We start from the raw sequence: 14,401 nt of genomic DNA, 5'->3' as shown, positions 1-14,401 counted from the left end.
TCAGAACAGCTGTCACCTTGCTTCTACCCTATGTGTGTCCTTGGGCATTGAAATCAGCCTGGCTGACTTGGCGGCAGGCACTTCTTATGCTGAGCCATTTCACTGGCTCTCAAATTGCTGTTTGTTAAACTTTGAGCTCCTCTTTATAGCAATATATACTAATATTTAATATATATTTACTTTATAGTGATTTTTCTTCTTTAATAATCCATATCGATCAATAATTATGATTAACTTAACTGTACACTCCTACAAATTTCTAATCTTTGGCTTTAAAATGTTCCCCCTCCCCATATTTGATCGCTGCAATGTATTTGAATGAGCATCATTATACTGTTTTAAAATAAGCCATTATTCAAAGGTCCTCTAGTTGGTCAATTAACAACCTTTTATTTCACTTAAGTTTGTTGAAAATCTGGAGGAGAAAAATTTTATGAATCTCTGTGGTGTCAAGAATAGTTTTAGAGCCAATCATAAAGCTTAGTTGGTGAATTGTTTCCCTGCAGCCCCAAAAGCCCTGGGTTTCATTATCAGGACCACATAAGCCAAGCAGACAAGATGGTGCAGGTACACACCTGTAATTTCAGCGTTTGGAAGGGGGAAGCTGAAGGATCATCGTTGACTCCATACTCAGGTCTAGGCTATCCTGGACTACATGAGATGTTGTCTCACAGAATAATAATTTTGCTTGTATCAATGTGTTCTTTTCTATCTTTCTACTGTTGCTTTTATTTGTACAGTGATGTCGGCTTGTTGTGTTAGTGTTAATCTTAACACCAGCATTAGTAAGTTTCAGTTTAATAATTTCAAGATAATCAGATAGGTTTGATTTACCTAATTAATAACTCTGTTCTGCTAGCTGGGAGTTTACTCAGGGTATTAGGTCATCCATTTGAAGACTATCTCTGTCCATATTTTGAGAACTTTTACTTCAACTTTTTCTGTGCAGCATTTAGCAGGAACTTTTTTTTTTTGGTATCTCATATTTAATGTCCCTAATTTGAACAGGAACTTGGTTACTGTGTTGAATAAATCAGTTGTGACTATATGAAAGTGGTAGTTTTATCAGTTTAACTTCAATGAAAAGCATTAAATCATTCTGCATAATTTTTTGCTTTTAGGCTTTCAAGGTATGTTTTATATAGTTAATGAAGAACTTTTAAAGCCAACTGTAATGGTTTCCTGCTTTATAAAGAAATACAGTTGGCTTTAAAAGTTCTTAAGTAACAGAAGATTTGTACGCTTTTGCTGATTATCATAATTATTACATGTCTCAATACTGGAATTTTTCCTTTTACTACTTTGTAAAATACTAAATTTGATGTATAATTCCACTTCTGATATTTTAATCTAATAACCTGTTATGTAACAAACAAAACTTAAAAATGTCTGATCTTTATTCCTTAGTTGTGTGGTATGGACCAATTTTGGGGCATTGCATTAAGAGCACAATCAGGTGATGTCAGCCGGGCAGCTATTCAGTATATTAACTCCTACTATATTAATGGTAAGTAATTTGAAATACTGTTTAAAAACTAAAAATTCAAGATTTCCTTTTATGTTTGGTTCTTTAATTTTTTTGATAATGTTTATGAGTGTTTGCTTGTATGTATGTGTATCAATCTGTGTTTCATTTTCTGAGACTTGATTAAGCTTCAGTTTGCTTCATTTTCTTTAATATAGGTAAATAAAAATGTAAAAGTGTAATGAGTATACATCTGGGTTTCAGGTAAAACAGGTTTGGAAAAGGAGCAAGAATTTATTAGTAAGTGCATGGAGAGTCTTACAATAGCCTCTAGCAGTCTGGAACAAGAGTCACACTCAAGTCTCATGGTTATAGAAAGAGGATTGCTTATGCTGAAGACGCATCTGGAAGCATTTAGGAGAAGGTAATTCTGTTACATGGCACTATATGAATGATTTTCAGGATTTCGTGTGTTACCATGTCTAAATGTGTTCTTAAAGTTCTTATTGTGGGCATCTAGGAAACATGCGTTACCAAACTGAATTGGTAGTAATGGAAATTGTTGCTATAGAAACAAGTATCATTTTGCCTTTGAGTAGGCAATATAATTTCCTCATAAGTAAACAGATTTTAAAATCTTTCGGGTCTCAGCAGTCATGCATGAATAAGAAACTCTGGATAGAATTCCATTTCACTGCCATTTCAGTTATGACTTGAAAGGCAGGAGTACCGACAATGAAACAAGCTACACTACAACTCTCCCAACAACAGCATATCATCATTCATATTTTATCAAGTTGAATCATTTATTTCATTGGCTGTTTTTTCCTTTCTGGACTAGGAGAGAGTATTTTAATTTTGAATTTCCATTTACCATGGAAACATGGCCAAAAATTTCTGTGTTAAATGAATATTTGTATAATTAATTTAGATATACTCTGTGCCATACAGAAACAAAGCAAATTAACATTTATGACTATACCAACTGAAATGAAAGATGAGTAGATAGTTTTAACTACAAAATTCTGTTTGTTATGTCATTTAATGAGTATAGATATAAAAGTACTAAGAACTGTGTTGAAAATTTGTTAAAATTACGTCTTTCAACTTCAGGTCTTAGTTTGATATAAAATCAAATACAATTTACATTTTTTACTTTTTGAACTGTAAGGAAACACTGAGCAAGAAAGAGTCCTACATATTCCTTATAACATATATACATAATTTGAAACATCCACGTGATACAAGATTCTTTTATGATTATAGTTTGTAGAGGTTTATTTAGTTCTTGTGTTTTAAGGAATATATAAGAGAACTCTTATAGAGACATCCACACCTCAGAACCTTTACTACATGAGAAAATTACAATAGGCAAATGTGGTTTCATTCAAATTAGTTAAAAAGTCAATACAAACTTGTGTGACTCATTCAGTGTTTTAAGCTGTTACATGGGAAACAAAAGTCTCCTGCAGTTGCTCTGTTTCTTACTAGACATGCTTGCTATGAATGATAGACTAAGTTATTTGTAAACAAATGCTGTGCTGTGAAGAGCAGCAAACAGTCCTGTTAGCACAAATCTTTAGGTCTTACACAGTGTTTTGGGTTTTTTTTTTTCAGTACTAATCATTAAGCACAACAGTACTTAATTTTGTTTTCAAAGGTTCAGTCATATTTTTCATAAGCTTATGGATTTTGCACCCTGGTATCCCATCTCATAGATACTATTTTTGTCCTGTTGTGGAGAAAGGTGCTGTGTCCTTCATATGTGTCTTGGTTTCTTTCATGCTAATGTCAATTTTGCTTGAAAGTTATATAAATATTTGTGAGCAGCTGGTGAACTAAGAATTGCACCAAGTTGAATAAAAATAGCCAAAGCAGTAGCTTAAAGCGTACTCATTGCCTAATAGATCTTATCTTGTACCCTTGTATGTCAAGTGTTTAGCGTGCTCAGTGTCTCATTTAAATGTAACGTGTAGGCAAAAATTTGAAAAGACATCTGTATAAAAGTGAGTTATAGTAATATTTTAAGGAACTTACCTTTTAGAAAAGGTTTAATCTCAGCAGTGGATTCGGAAGTGACTTCGTTTCTCAGGAGCAGTAGGCAATATCTGGAAACAGTTTTTGATGTTACTGTTGTCACAGTCGGGGGGAGACAGTTGTGTTGGCTTTGACTGCACAGAGACCAGGGATACTGGTGAACACTTCATGTGTGAAAGATACTTGTCAGTTGTCTCCAAGAACAATATAAACTAGGGAACTAAAAATGTCAGTGGAAGCCTACAAAGCAAGTCCAAGACAGTCAAGGCTACACAGAGAAGCCCTGTCTCAGGGGGGAGAAAGTCAGTAGCACCAAGGTGGAAACGTAAAACCACGAATTACGTAGTAGAAGATGTTCTACTCTTGCTCGCTCATAGCCCTGGACATTTACTTCATTTGTAGGAAATAAACTTTCATCCTCTTATTTCAGAACTCCTGGTTAGTCTTAGACATTGCTTCTTAAAATTTTTTTATTCATTCATTTTAAATTTAGGAACCTGTCTCTTGTCTTTCATAACTTAAAAAGAACTGGAGAATTTCTACGCACTTAGTATGTTTAGTGCTAGATTCTTTTAGGGGCAGGAGAGTCCTTTTAAGACTATTTTATTTGTGGCTGGAGAGATAGCTCATAGGTTAAGAGCACTGGCTGCTGTTCTAAAGGTCCCATCTATAGTGAGATCTGATACCTTCTTCTGGCATGCAGGCACACATGCAAACAGACTGAAAATAATAATAAAATTTAAAAAACAAAAAGAACGTTTTACTTTACATGTATGTTTGTGTTCCAGGTACCGTAACGGGGTTTCCTATCCACTGGAGCTGGGGTAATAGATGGCTAGGAGTCTGTGCGTCTGGTCCTGTGTGGCTTTTGTTTCATTTTTGTTCTGTCTTTGCAAGGGCAACATCACTCTAGTTGACTGAAATTAGTCTCTAATCCATTCATGGATGAATTCTATCTCATATAATATGAATATATGCCCATATTGAAAAGTATTTTTGTAGTATATATATATCTTTCTCTGACAGTATTTTTTTTTTTTTTTTTTTTGTCTCTGACAGTATTTCTTAAAACCTTTTCCCCCCTTTTAACTGTATAAATGATAGCTTGAGATTTCAGTATTCGAGTAGTGTTGACTTCTGTTTATTTTGCTTTTACTTCCCTAGCCTTTAAATAACTGTTTATATAATAATGGGATTTTTTCCTTCAGTAATTTTTCTGGGAGTGTGGTTTAGTTAAGAATTCTTTGCTGTCTTTATTTCTGAAGTGACAATGATGAATATAAATTTTGTCTGACTTTTTATGGGCTTTCCCATCTTGTAAAAACTCCTGTAACATTAAAATGTCAAAATGGTTTCTCTGTGTGTTTGTGTTGTTTTAGGTTTGCATATCATCTCAGACAGTGGCAAATTGAGGGCACTGGTATTAGTAGTCATTTGAAAGCACTGAGTGACAAGCAGTCTTTGCCTCTAAGGGTTGTGTGTCAGCCTGCTGGACTTCCTGACAAGGTAGACATAGGGCTTAATCCCCAAATTTGGTAACATTTCTCTTTACATTCTCATTTTTCTTTGGTTGGTTGTTTGGGTTTGATAGCTTGTAATTTTTAATTGGTTGCTTTTCATGTTTCAGATGACTATTGAAATGTATCCCAGCGACCAGGTAGCAGACCTTAGGGCTGAAGTGACTCATTGGTATGAAAACTTACAGAAAGAACAAATAAGTCAGCAAGCTCAGCTTCAGGAGTTTGGTCAAAGCAGCAGAAAGGGAGAGTTTCCTGGTAAGTTTAACACTTAACATGTTTAAGAAAGTTTCAGGCTTCATTGTATAGCAGTTTTTTGGTCTATCTTGTGTGGCTCTAACATTTGCTTAAACAGTAGGGTGTTGTGTGTTGGTGGCTTTTTTTTTTTTTTTTTTTAAATTCTGAAAACAGGATCTTAACTCTGGAGCCTAGACTGGTCTAGTCCCAAGTCGGACTCAGATTCTCAGAAATTCTCCAGCCTGCGCTTCCACAGAGCTGGGACTTTGAGCCGCCACACCTGGGCAGACAGGACAAGCCACTGAAGTGTGTTCCTCACTGTCCTCCTGCACAGTGTAGAATCAGGGAATGAAGTGTAAGAATCGGGTGAGGGCGTTTTCTCCTTCCAGTACAGTGCCCTGAATGTCAGTCCTTCACACTGCAGGAAGTAGAAGGTGAAAAGGGAAGAAGCCAACTGTGTCCAGGGTGTCCATGGGCACTAATGCGTTTGTGATTGCCCTGCCTTCATGTCCTGAACTCACAGATCTCATCTCCAAACGCCACCGCATAAAGGAATAAATTCCAGTGGCGTCTTGTTTGGGAACAAAACCAATGAGACTGTCCTAGTTAATTTAACCCTTTCAAGGTCCCAGCAGCTGCTCCCCTCTCCCTTGGTGTTGTTCCTGTTGGACATTAATGTAGCAGTGGCTCTGCATATTGTTGGCAGGCTTCATTGGTTTTCCTCAGGGTTCTTTTTAGATGTCCTAAAAATAAGTTTGTATTTATTTATTGTGTGTGTGAGTGTGTGCATGCCACAGAGTGCATGTGGAGGTCTAGAGACAAGTTGTGGGACCGGTTCTGTGACGTGTGCGGTAATCAAACACAGTTGATCCGGCTGGCCACAGGGCAGGTCTGTGCTGTGCTTCCTCTGTGCTCTCCTCAGGCTTTTTGATGTGACCATAAAAATGTTGTAAGAGTCATGTGATAAACAACTTGTAATTGTTGATGGCTTTCCATGTCCAGTCCTTCAGATTGTCTAGTTTTATCCAGTGAGGTGTTTTATCTAGAAGGTTTGGATTAGGGATGCTCAGTAATTAAAGTGTGCACGTGTTTCAAAACAGGGAGATGTTGAAGTCTGAGACAAATTGAATGTCAGTGTTGTCCTGTGTATGTGTAGATAAGAAAGCGCACACTTAGCTAAATTTAGCCCACGGGTTCTTGTTTGTGTATGTTTAGATAGGAGTGTTGATGTAGATTTAAAACAATGACCAAAAAGCTGAGTCTTGGATCTTTAAAATATTCTATTTATTTATTTATTTATTTATTTATTTATTTATTTATTATTTATTTATTTATTTTCGAGACAGGGTTTCTCTGTGTAGCCTTATCTGTGGACTTGCTTTGCAGACCAGGCTGGCCTGGAACTCACGGGTATCCTCCTGCCTCAGCCTCCCTCAGTACTGGGATTATGGATGTCATCCGGCTTGGTTCTTGGATCTTAAATTGTGTTTGTGTGCCTTTCATTTGTTAAAGTAAGGAATATATTGTATCTGTAACTGAGAAGCAAAAGAACACAGTATGTTCAAGACAAAACACATTTCTATCTTTTAAAGTATCAGATTTGGGGCAGTAAGATGGCTTAGTGGGTGAAGGTGTATATTAACACCTGATGACCTCAGTTTGATTACTTGCTTCCCTACACACACACACACACACACACACACACACACACACACACACACACACAGTGTTTGTAAGTGTAATAAGAAACCCTAGAACAGGTTTTGAAGAACCAGAGTCGCTGGTAGAAGACAACAGACATTAGTCAATGTGTTCAAGTCTCTCATGCATTACTTTTTTCTTAACTACTCACTTCAGGAAATGTCAGTAGAAGTGTGAGTACACATATATATAATCATAATCAGCAGGTTTATATTTGTGCTCCTTGCTGTCATCTTAGAAAACATTTCATATTCGTATATACATAAAATTCTTTTTAGATGTGATTTTGCTACAAGACAGAACCTTGATTTATTTGACCTCTTTTTCAGTAAGGAAAACTTAGATCCTTTCCATTCATTTCTCACTTTCTCCTTCTTTCTCCTAGAGATAACTAGACCCAGGGCCTTCTGCCTCATCACTGTTACTGAGTATACCTCAGCTCTTTGTAATTTTTATTCTTAGATGGATGTTACTTGCCAAATTACTCAGGCCCACCTCAAATTCAAGGTTGACTTGCCGTCCTTTCCCATATAATTGAAATTACAAGTGTGTGATTATTGTAAATAGTGTCACAGAGGTTATCCTTGTGTGTACTGGATTTTCATATATTTTGAGTAAGTATGTGGAAACTGAATTTCTGACCCAAGAATTAACTGCTTTTATTATGGTTAAATATGTTCCATACAGAGACTGGGGAAATGGCTCACTGCATGAAGCATAGATAAGCACCTGAGCTTGGATCCCCATGGAAAAAGCTAAGCATTATCAGTCTTAAGTATAACTCCAGCACTAGGGGAGCGGGAGGACAGCCCCTCATCCCAGAAGAGGGTCTCAGGACTTACTCTCCAGCTAAGCTGACTGAAAAGCAGAGTTCTGTATTCAGTGAGAGACTGTCTCTAAAAATAATGTGGAGAATGATAGAAGATGACACATAGTTGGACCTCTGCCCTCTGCAGGCACACACAAGCACGTGTGCATAGGAGTAGGGACACTTCTACACACACACGTGTAGACACTTAAATGAGTTATAAGTAAATAATACTGTGAGATCAATAACAAGATGGAAACTTATGCTGCCCAAGTTAAGAATGAGAACATTTCTTGAAGTTTTTTGTTTGTCCCTAATAAAGGACTTTCTAGTACTTTCCAATACTGGCTTACCTTTTAGATCCATTACTCTGGATATTTTTAACGGTTTTACATCCAGAATATGTACTAATTAAACATTTTTGTTTGCTTGTATTTTGGTTTGTTTATTTTGAGACTGCATGTTATGATATAGCCTTGGTATTCACCGTGTAGACCAGGGTGGCCACAGACTTAGAGAAATTGATCTATCTACCTCTGCCGTCTGAGTAATGGAATTAAAGGTGTGCACCATATCAACTTGCCTTAAAAGCTATTTTATATTTTTTATTATGCTTATTTATGTATATACTGTGGAGGCACATACCAAAGCATACTGTGGAGGTCAGAAAACTTGAGAAAATCTGTTCTTTCAACCATGTTTGCCCCTGAGATTGAAATCAGAATGTCATGCTTAATAGCAAGCACGTTTTACTTACTGATCCTATAACTTAGCAGTTTTATTGAAGGTTTATTTCTTTTTGCATCAAAATAATATTGTTAAAGGCCTTTATTTTATTTTTCCTGCGTGCATGTGTTACTGCTAAACTCAAAACATGGAACAGTTTCTGTCTCAGTGTCACGGGTGCTGGTACTGTAGGTATGAGTAACTGTTTTGGTTTTTGTTGTTGTTGTTGTTTAAAAGATTAGTTTATTTATTTTGCATAGAGTGTTCTGTCAGCTTGTACACCTGGACACCAGAAGAGGACACCAGATCTCATTACAGATGGTTGTGAGCCACCATGTGGTTGCTGGGAATTGAACTCAGGACCTCTGGAAGAGCAGCCAGTGCTCTTAACCTCTGAGCCATCTCTCCAGCCTTTGTTTTGTTGTTGTTGTTTTTTTTTAAAGGCAAGAATTGTTAAGTTCATTGTTAGAGATGATTTGTTTTCTTGCCGGGCGTGGTGGCGCACGCCTTTAATCCCAGCACTCGGGAGGCAGAGGCAGGCGGATCGCTGTGAGTTCGAGGCCAGCCTGGTCTACAAAGTGAGTCTAGGATGGCCAAGGCTACACAGAGAAACCCTGTCTCGAAAAACCAAAAAAAAAAAAAAAAAACCAAAAAAAAAAAAAAAAAGAAATGATTTGTTTTCTTGTGTTAAAGTTTCTTTGGTATAGACTGGAAAAGTAATTTAGAGCTTTTATGTATCATTATTGGTTTAGCTGATTGAAATGGCATTTGCCCAGCATGTGCAAGGGCCCAAGTTGAGTCCCCAGCCTTGCTACCACAACCAAAATAGAAATGTTATATGTTGTTATGTAATAGAGTTTTCTCTATTTATAAGTTTCAAGCTTGTAGCCAAGTGCAGTGGCATACGCCCTTACAGCACTAGGGAAGAAGAGGCAGGGGGATTTCTGTGAGTTTGAGGCTCACCTGGTCTACAAAGAGAGTCCAGGACAGCTAAGACTACATAGAGAAACCCTGTCTTGAAACAAAACAAGACAAAACAAGAAAAGATTCAAGGTTTGGGTTCACTCACTGGTAGAATCCATGTTTCACATGCGAAAGCCTCTTGGATGGATGCTGGAAGTATGATCAGTCACTCACTCACTCAGATAAAAATAGATGCTGCCAGCTGTTTGTGGTGGCACATGATTATAATCCTCATGGCTTCATAGTGAAATCTTATTTAACTTAAAAACAAATAAAAAACCAACACTTTAATGTTTGATTAAATTAGTTGACATTTAATTTTTTTTCCATTTCCCAGTTAAGCATTTCTGTTGTTGTGGTTGTTATTTTTGTTTCTTTGGTTTTTGTTTTCTTGAGACAGGGACTCAATGTGCATAGCCTTGGCTGTCCTGTACTTGCTTTTTAAACCGGCCTGGCCGCGAACTCACAGAGATCCACCTGCCTCTGCCTCCTGAGTCCGGAGATTAAAGGCCTGTGCCACCACGCCCAGCTGCTATTGTTATTCTTATTATTGAATTACTCACTGTTTAGTAATTACTTTGAGTGTCTACTATGTTTTAGTGGCTGGAATTTACAAATAAGTATAAAAAAAAGAAACGTGTTGTTGTAACTGAATTTTTTTGTTGTTGTTGAAAGAAATGCTTTAAGGAAAAATAGACTGAAAGGGAAACTATGAGGTGCGCACTCTGACATTTATGCTCAGAGAAAGCCTTATTTTCAGGGCCTTGAAGAAAATGTACATGTCCTATGAATTCCTGGGGCACACATTTTATTTCTTTCGGTGATAGCACATTTTATAGAAAGTTCAAGGAATTGAGCAAGGCAGCAACACACCTTTATCCTGTCACGTGGGAGAAAGAGGTAGGCTTATCTCTTGAGTGGAAGGTCAGCCTTTGCAGAGTGCTACCCAGTGAAATGCTGTTTCAAACCAAGAAAAGTGTATGGAGCTTGGTAGCTGAAACACAGGTTGTCAGTTAGAGGCAGGTGGTAAGAATTGAAGTCCAGGGATGAGAAGGTGAGGTTGGCAGTGGGGAGGAGGGTCTGAATTGAGCACTCAAAAAGAACTCCTTTGTTGTCAGCATGAAGACACATGGGCCATGAATAGTTATTACTCTGCCCTATGATAAAAGCTACCAGACCAGGGCCTGCAGGTTTCCTTATTATCTTAGCAAGTGCATCAAACAAATTGGCTGCTTGTCCCTTCAGTGCTTGTCACCAGGTTCCGTGGGCTGAAATTGGTCACATCTCAAGCTGTGATGAGCTGTGTTGAGCAGGATGTGGTCAACCAAACCAGGAACCTTGGACAAGAGACTCTGGCTGAGAGTGCATGGCTGTGCCCTCTTTGTGATGAAGACTGAGATAAAGATCTGTGGGAACAAAGTAGCACCCCGTTTGTCTGGGGACACAGGCAGTTTCTGTGACAACAACAGTCCTACAGACAGCATAATTATGGAATGTAAGAGTAACCTGGCTTTAGGCGTGCCAGTTCCCAAGTCTCTGCCCTATGTTCTGCCATGGAGAAACAGTGGAACCTCACAGTAATTGAACTGTGGAAGACTCCTGCTATTCCTGCTACACAAGGGTTCTTCTTTTTTCTCCTTACCTAGTTATAGACCAGTAAACTGTCTGTGTCTTTAAAATAAAAGAGAGATAGGCAATGAAAGACTCGTAGCCACTGTTTTGTTTTTTTTCCCCTGCCTGAGACAGGGTTTTTCTGTGTAGCCCTTGTTGTCCGGGAATTGCTTTCTAGACCACGCTGGCATCATAGTCTCTAAGATTCACCTGCCTCTGCCTCCCTGAGTGCTGGGATTATAGACCATGTACCACCACACCAGCTCTATTTAAAGTTTTTTGCTCCATTGTGTTGGCAAATGACATTGATAATTTAATTCCCTCTTCCTCTGTTTTTAAGGTGGCCTCATGGGGCCTGTTAGGATGATCTCATCTGGACATGAATTAACAACTGACTATGATGAAAAAGCGCTTCATGAACTTGGTTTTAAAGATATGCAGGTACATTCTTAAGTTGTGCTTTGAGTTTTAGTTATCTGTATACCCAGAAAGTTAGTAATTGAAATGGTTGGATGAAGTCTAGTTAAATAGTTTTTACTATAAAATTATCAGTGGAGTTCCATTGTGCCTCAGTTTTATTAAATAAGAAAACTTTCCTATTTTTGTTTTAAAAGTTAATATTTTGGTAACTTTCTGATTCCCTTCTATGTATTTTCTTCCCTCCTCTTTCTCCTCATACTTCTTTCTCTCTCTCTTTTTTTTTTTTTTTTTTTTTTTTTTTTTTTTTTTTTTTTTTGTAGATGGTATTTGTATCTTTGGGCGCACCAAGGAGAGAGCGAAAAGGAGAAGGTGTTCAACTGCCTGCATCTTGCCTCCCACCACCTCAGAAGGACAACATCCCCATGCTTTTGCTGTTGCAGGAACCTCATTTAACTACTCTGTTTGATTTATTAGAGATGCTTGCTTCATTTAAGCCACCCTCAGGAAAAGTGGCTGTGGATGACAGTGAGGTAATGATCAGATTTCTTCCCTATATATTTTATCTTTATCTTGAGATATTAAATGCTTTTTAAATCTATTAACAGTAAAGTCTGAGAGCCTTTTCATTTGTTTGTTTTATTTAGTTTTGTTTTGTTTCTTGAGATAAGGTTTTCCTGTGTAGCCCTGGCTGTCCTGGAACTGGTTTTGTAGATTACGCTGGCCTTGAACTCACAGAAGTCCTCCCCTCTCTTGTCTCCCTAGTACTAGGATTAAAGGCATGTACCACTACCACTCACCCAAATTAATTAATTAACTAATTAATTAACTGGTTTATTAAGTCCTTAAGTGCTTAATATGACCTAGGCATACAGTAATAAAAGTATTATTTACAAGGATGATCAAAATAGTCAATCTGAGGCTTCATTGAATCAGTTGTGTGTGACAGCTGACATGCCTTATAAGTGAAATAACAGATAAATGTTTTCCAGATAAAATAAGTTTTAAAGCTAAAAGCTGCCATGCGGTTAATTATAAGGGGAACTTAAGTGGAAGAAAACCACGTGTATATTTCTTGGTATAGGATGGTTTCTGTGAGATCATCTAAAATCTGAATTAGTTGAACGAGAAAGGACCTAGTTATGAGGATGAGAAATGATCTGGATATAGCAGTCTCACTGCTTTTGTTATTGCTGTTTTGTCTTTTGTGATTTAAAGCCTCACTTGTGTTGCTCAGTCTGTACTTGAACTCAGGAGCCAGTCGAGTGCTCCCTTCCAGGTGTACATCAGTCTACCATGTCTAGTGGCAGTCTTACTTTTGCTTGTGGTTTGTTAACTTGCGTGGTGGTTGGTTTTAAGGCTTCACAACTCAACCTTCTGGCGATCCTACCTAAGGATTAGCAATCCTACATGTTCCTCTTTTCTTACAAACACTCATTCAAGACAAACTTAGAACTGATGAGTACATGGAAGGTGATAATGTAAGTCTTCTGGTCATGTGGGCAGTTTCCATATTATTGAAAGTTTAGTGAACAGTATGGAAGGATTTTAAGTAGGTGCCGATGCATATATTTTAGTTATTTACATGAGGTGTGTTTGCTTCGCAAGTGTCAAAGATAGTAAGGTAGGAATTTCCAGGTAGGCTTTGGTAGTGCCCTAGACTAGAATGGTCATGGCATGACAAAATGTGATGAAGTTAGAAACAAAATCACCTTGGTAGATTTAAAGGAAGACAATTTGAAGACTTAAGGGAGGATAGCAATGGCATCTGGTTAGATTTAAAGGAAGACAATTTGAAGACTTAAGGGAGGATAGCAATGGCATCTGGTTTCTGGCTTGAGCAATTAATTTGATTCCATTTGAAATAAAGAATGGATGTTTGAGAGAGATCAATTGAAGATATTAAGTAAAGAACTTAAATCAGTATGCTTCTCTGCGTCCTTACTGTGTTTTGTTGCCTCAGCTGGCCTCCCTATCTTTGCCTACTGAATGATGAGATCACAGCACTCTCCACTGTGCCTGTCGGAGGGCCTTTTTTTTTTTTTTTTTTTTTTTTTTAATTGATTGATTTTATTTTATTTAATTTTTGGTTTTTTGAGATAGGGTTTCTCTGGGTAGCCTTGGCTGTCCTGGATTTGCTTTGTAGACCAGGCTGGCCTCGAACTCAGTGATCTGCCTGCCTCTGCCTCCTGAGTGCTGGGATTAAAGGTGTGCACCACCATCACTTGGCCTTGAAATTTGTTTTTAATCCAATAGTTTTTGATAACGACTATCTTAAGGTCTTCAGTATTCGTGCAAATTGTCACATGTCAGATTGTCAAAAAATGGTAATAAACTCATGCTTTTCTTGTTATATGTTTGGTTTTTGTTTGTTTTCCCTTCCCCTCCCCCTTTCCTTTCCTTGCTAGGGTTTCTATATACATTACTGATGTATATACGTAGACTAGGCTGGCCTCGAACTCACAGAGATCTGCCTGCCTCTGTCTCCCAAGGGCAAGTGTTGGGATTAAAGGCGTTGGTAACTATGTCTGGCTTCTGTACAGTGTTTATCAAGAGCAAAAAGGATGGAACAAAATTTGTCATGTGAGCCAGGCGTGGTGGCACACCTGTAATCCTAGCACAACAGAGGCCAGACAGGTGTACAGGACAACCAAGGCTACAGAGAGAAAACCCTGTCTCAGAAAACCACAAAAGAAAACAAAAATATACAACCCCCCCAAATTGTCATGCGCTGATAGATATTTTTTCTTTTTTGTTTTTAAACTCCTGCTGATAGGGATGAGGAAAGTCATTATGAACTTTCTAAAATGTGAACACCACATTTGAAAGAATGTCAGCATAGAAGAGTTCAGATTGTAAGGATAGAAGGGGAGGATACAGTCTTTATTATGTTCAGAAAATGCATTACTACCGGGACAA

General features: G+C 37.8%; 1 protein-coding gene across 1 annotated transcript in view; it reads left to right on the top strand.

Moving 5' to 3' along the window:
* Nucleotides 1-14,401, top strand: part of Usp34 (ubiquitin specific peptidase 34) — a 172,477-nt gene that overhangs the window by 72,425 nt on the left and 85,651 nt on the right. Inside the window, exons 24-29 of the mRNA XM_051164973.1 lie at nt 1,408-1,507; nt 1,730-1,889; nt 4,882-5,008; nt 5,130-5,277; nt 11,406-11,506; nt 11,806-12,015. Coding sequence (XP_051020930.1) covers nt 1,408-1,507; nt 1,730-1,889; nt 4,882-5,008; nt 5,130-5,277; nt 11,406-11,506; nt 11,806-12,015 — 846 coding nt within the window. The remainder of the gene's footprint in view (nt 1-1,407; nt 1,508-1,729; nt 1,890-4,881; nt 5,009-5,129; nt 5,278-11,405; nt 11,507-11,805; nt 12,016-14,401) is intronic.

This window comes from Acomys russatus, chromosome 22 (assembly GCF_903995435.1).
Source record: "Acomys russatus chromosome 22, mAcoRus1.1, whole genome shotgun sequence".
Classification (NCBI taxonomy): Eukaryota; Metazoa; Chordata; class Mammalia; order Rodentia; family Muridae; genus Acomys; species Acomys russatus.
This window is presented reverse-complemented; position numbering and strand designations above follow the sequence as displayed.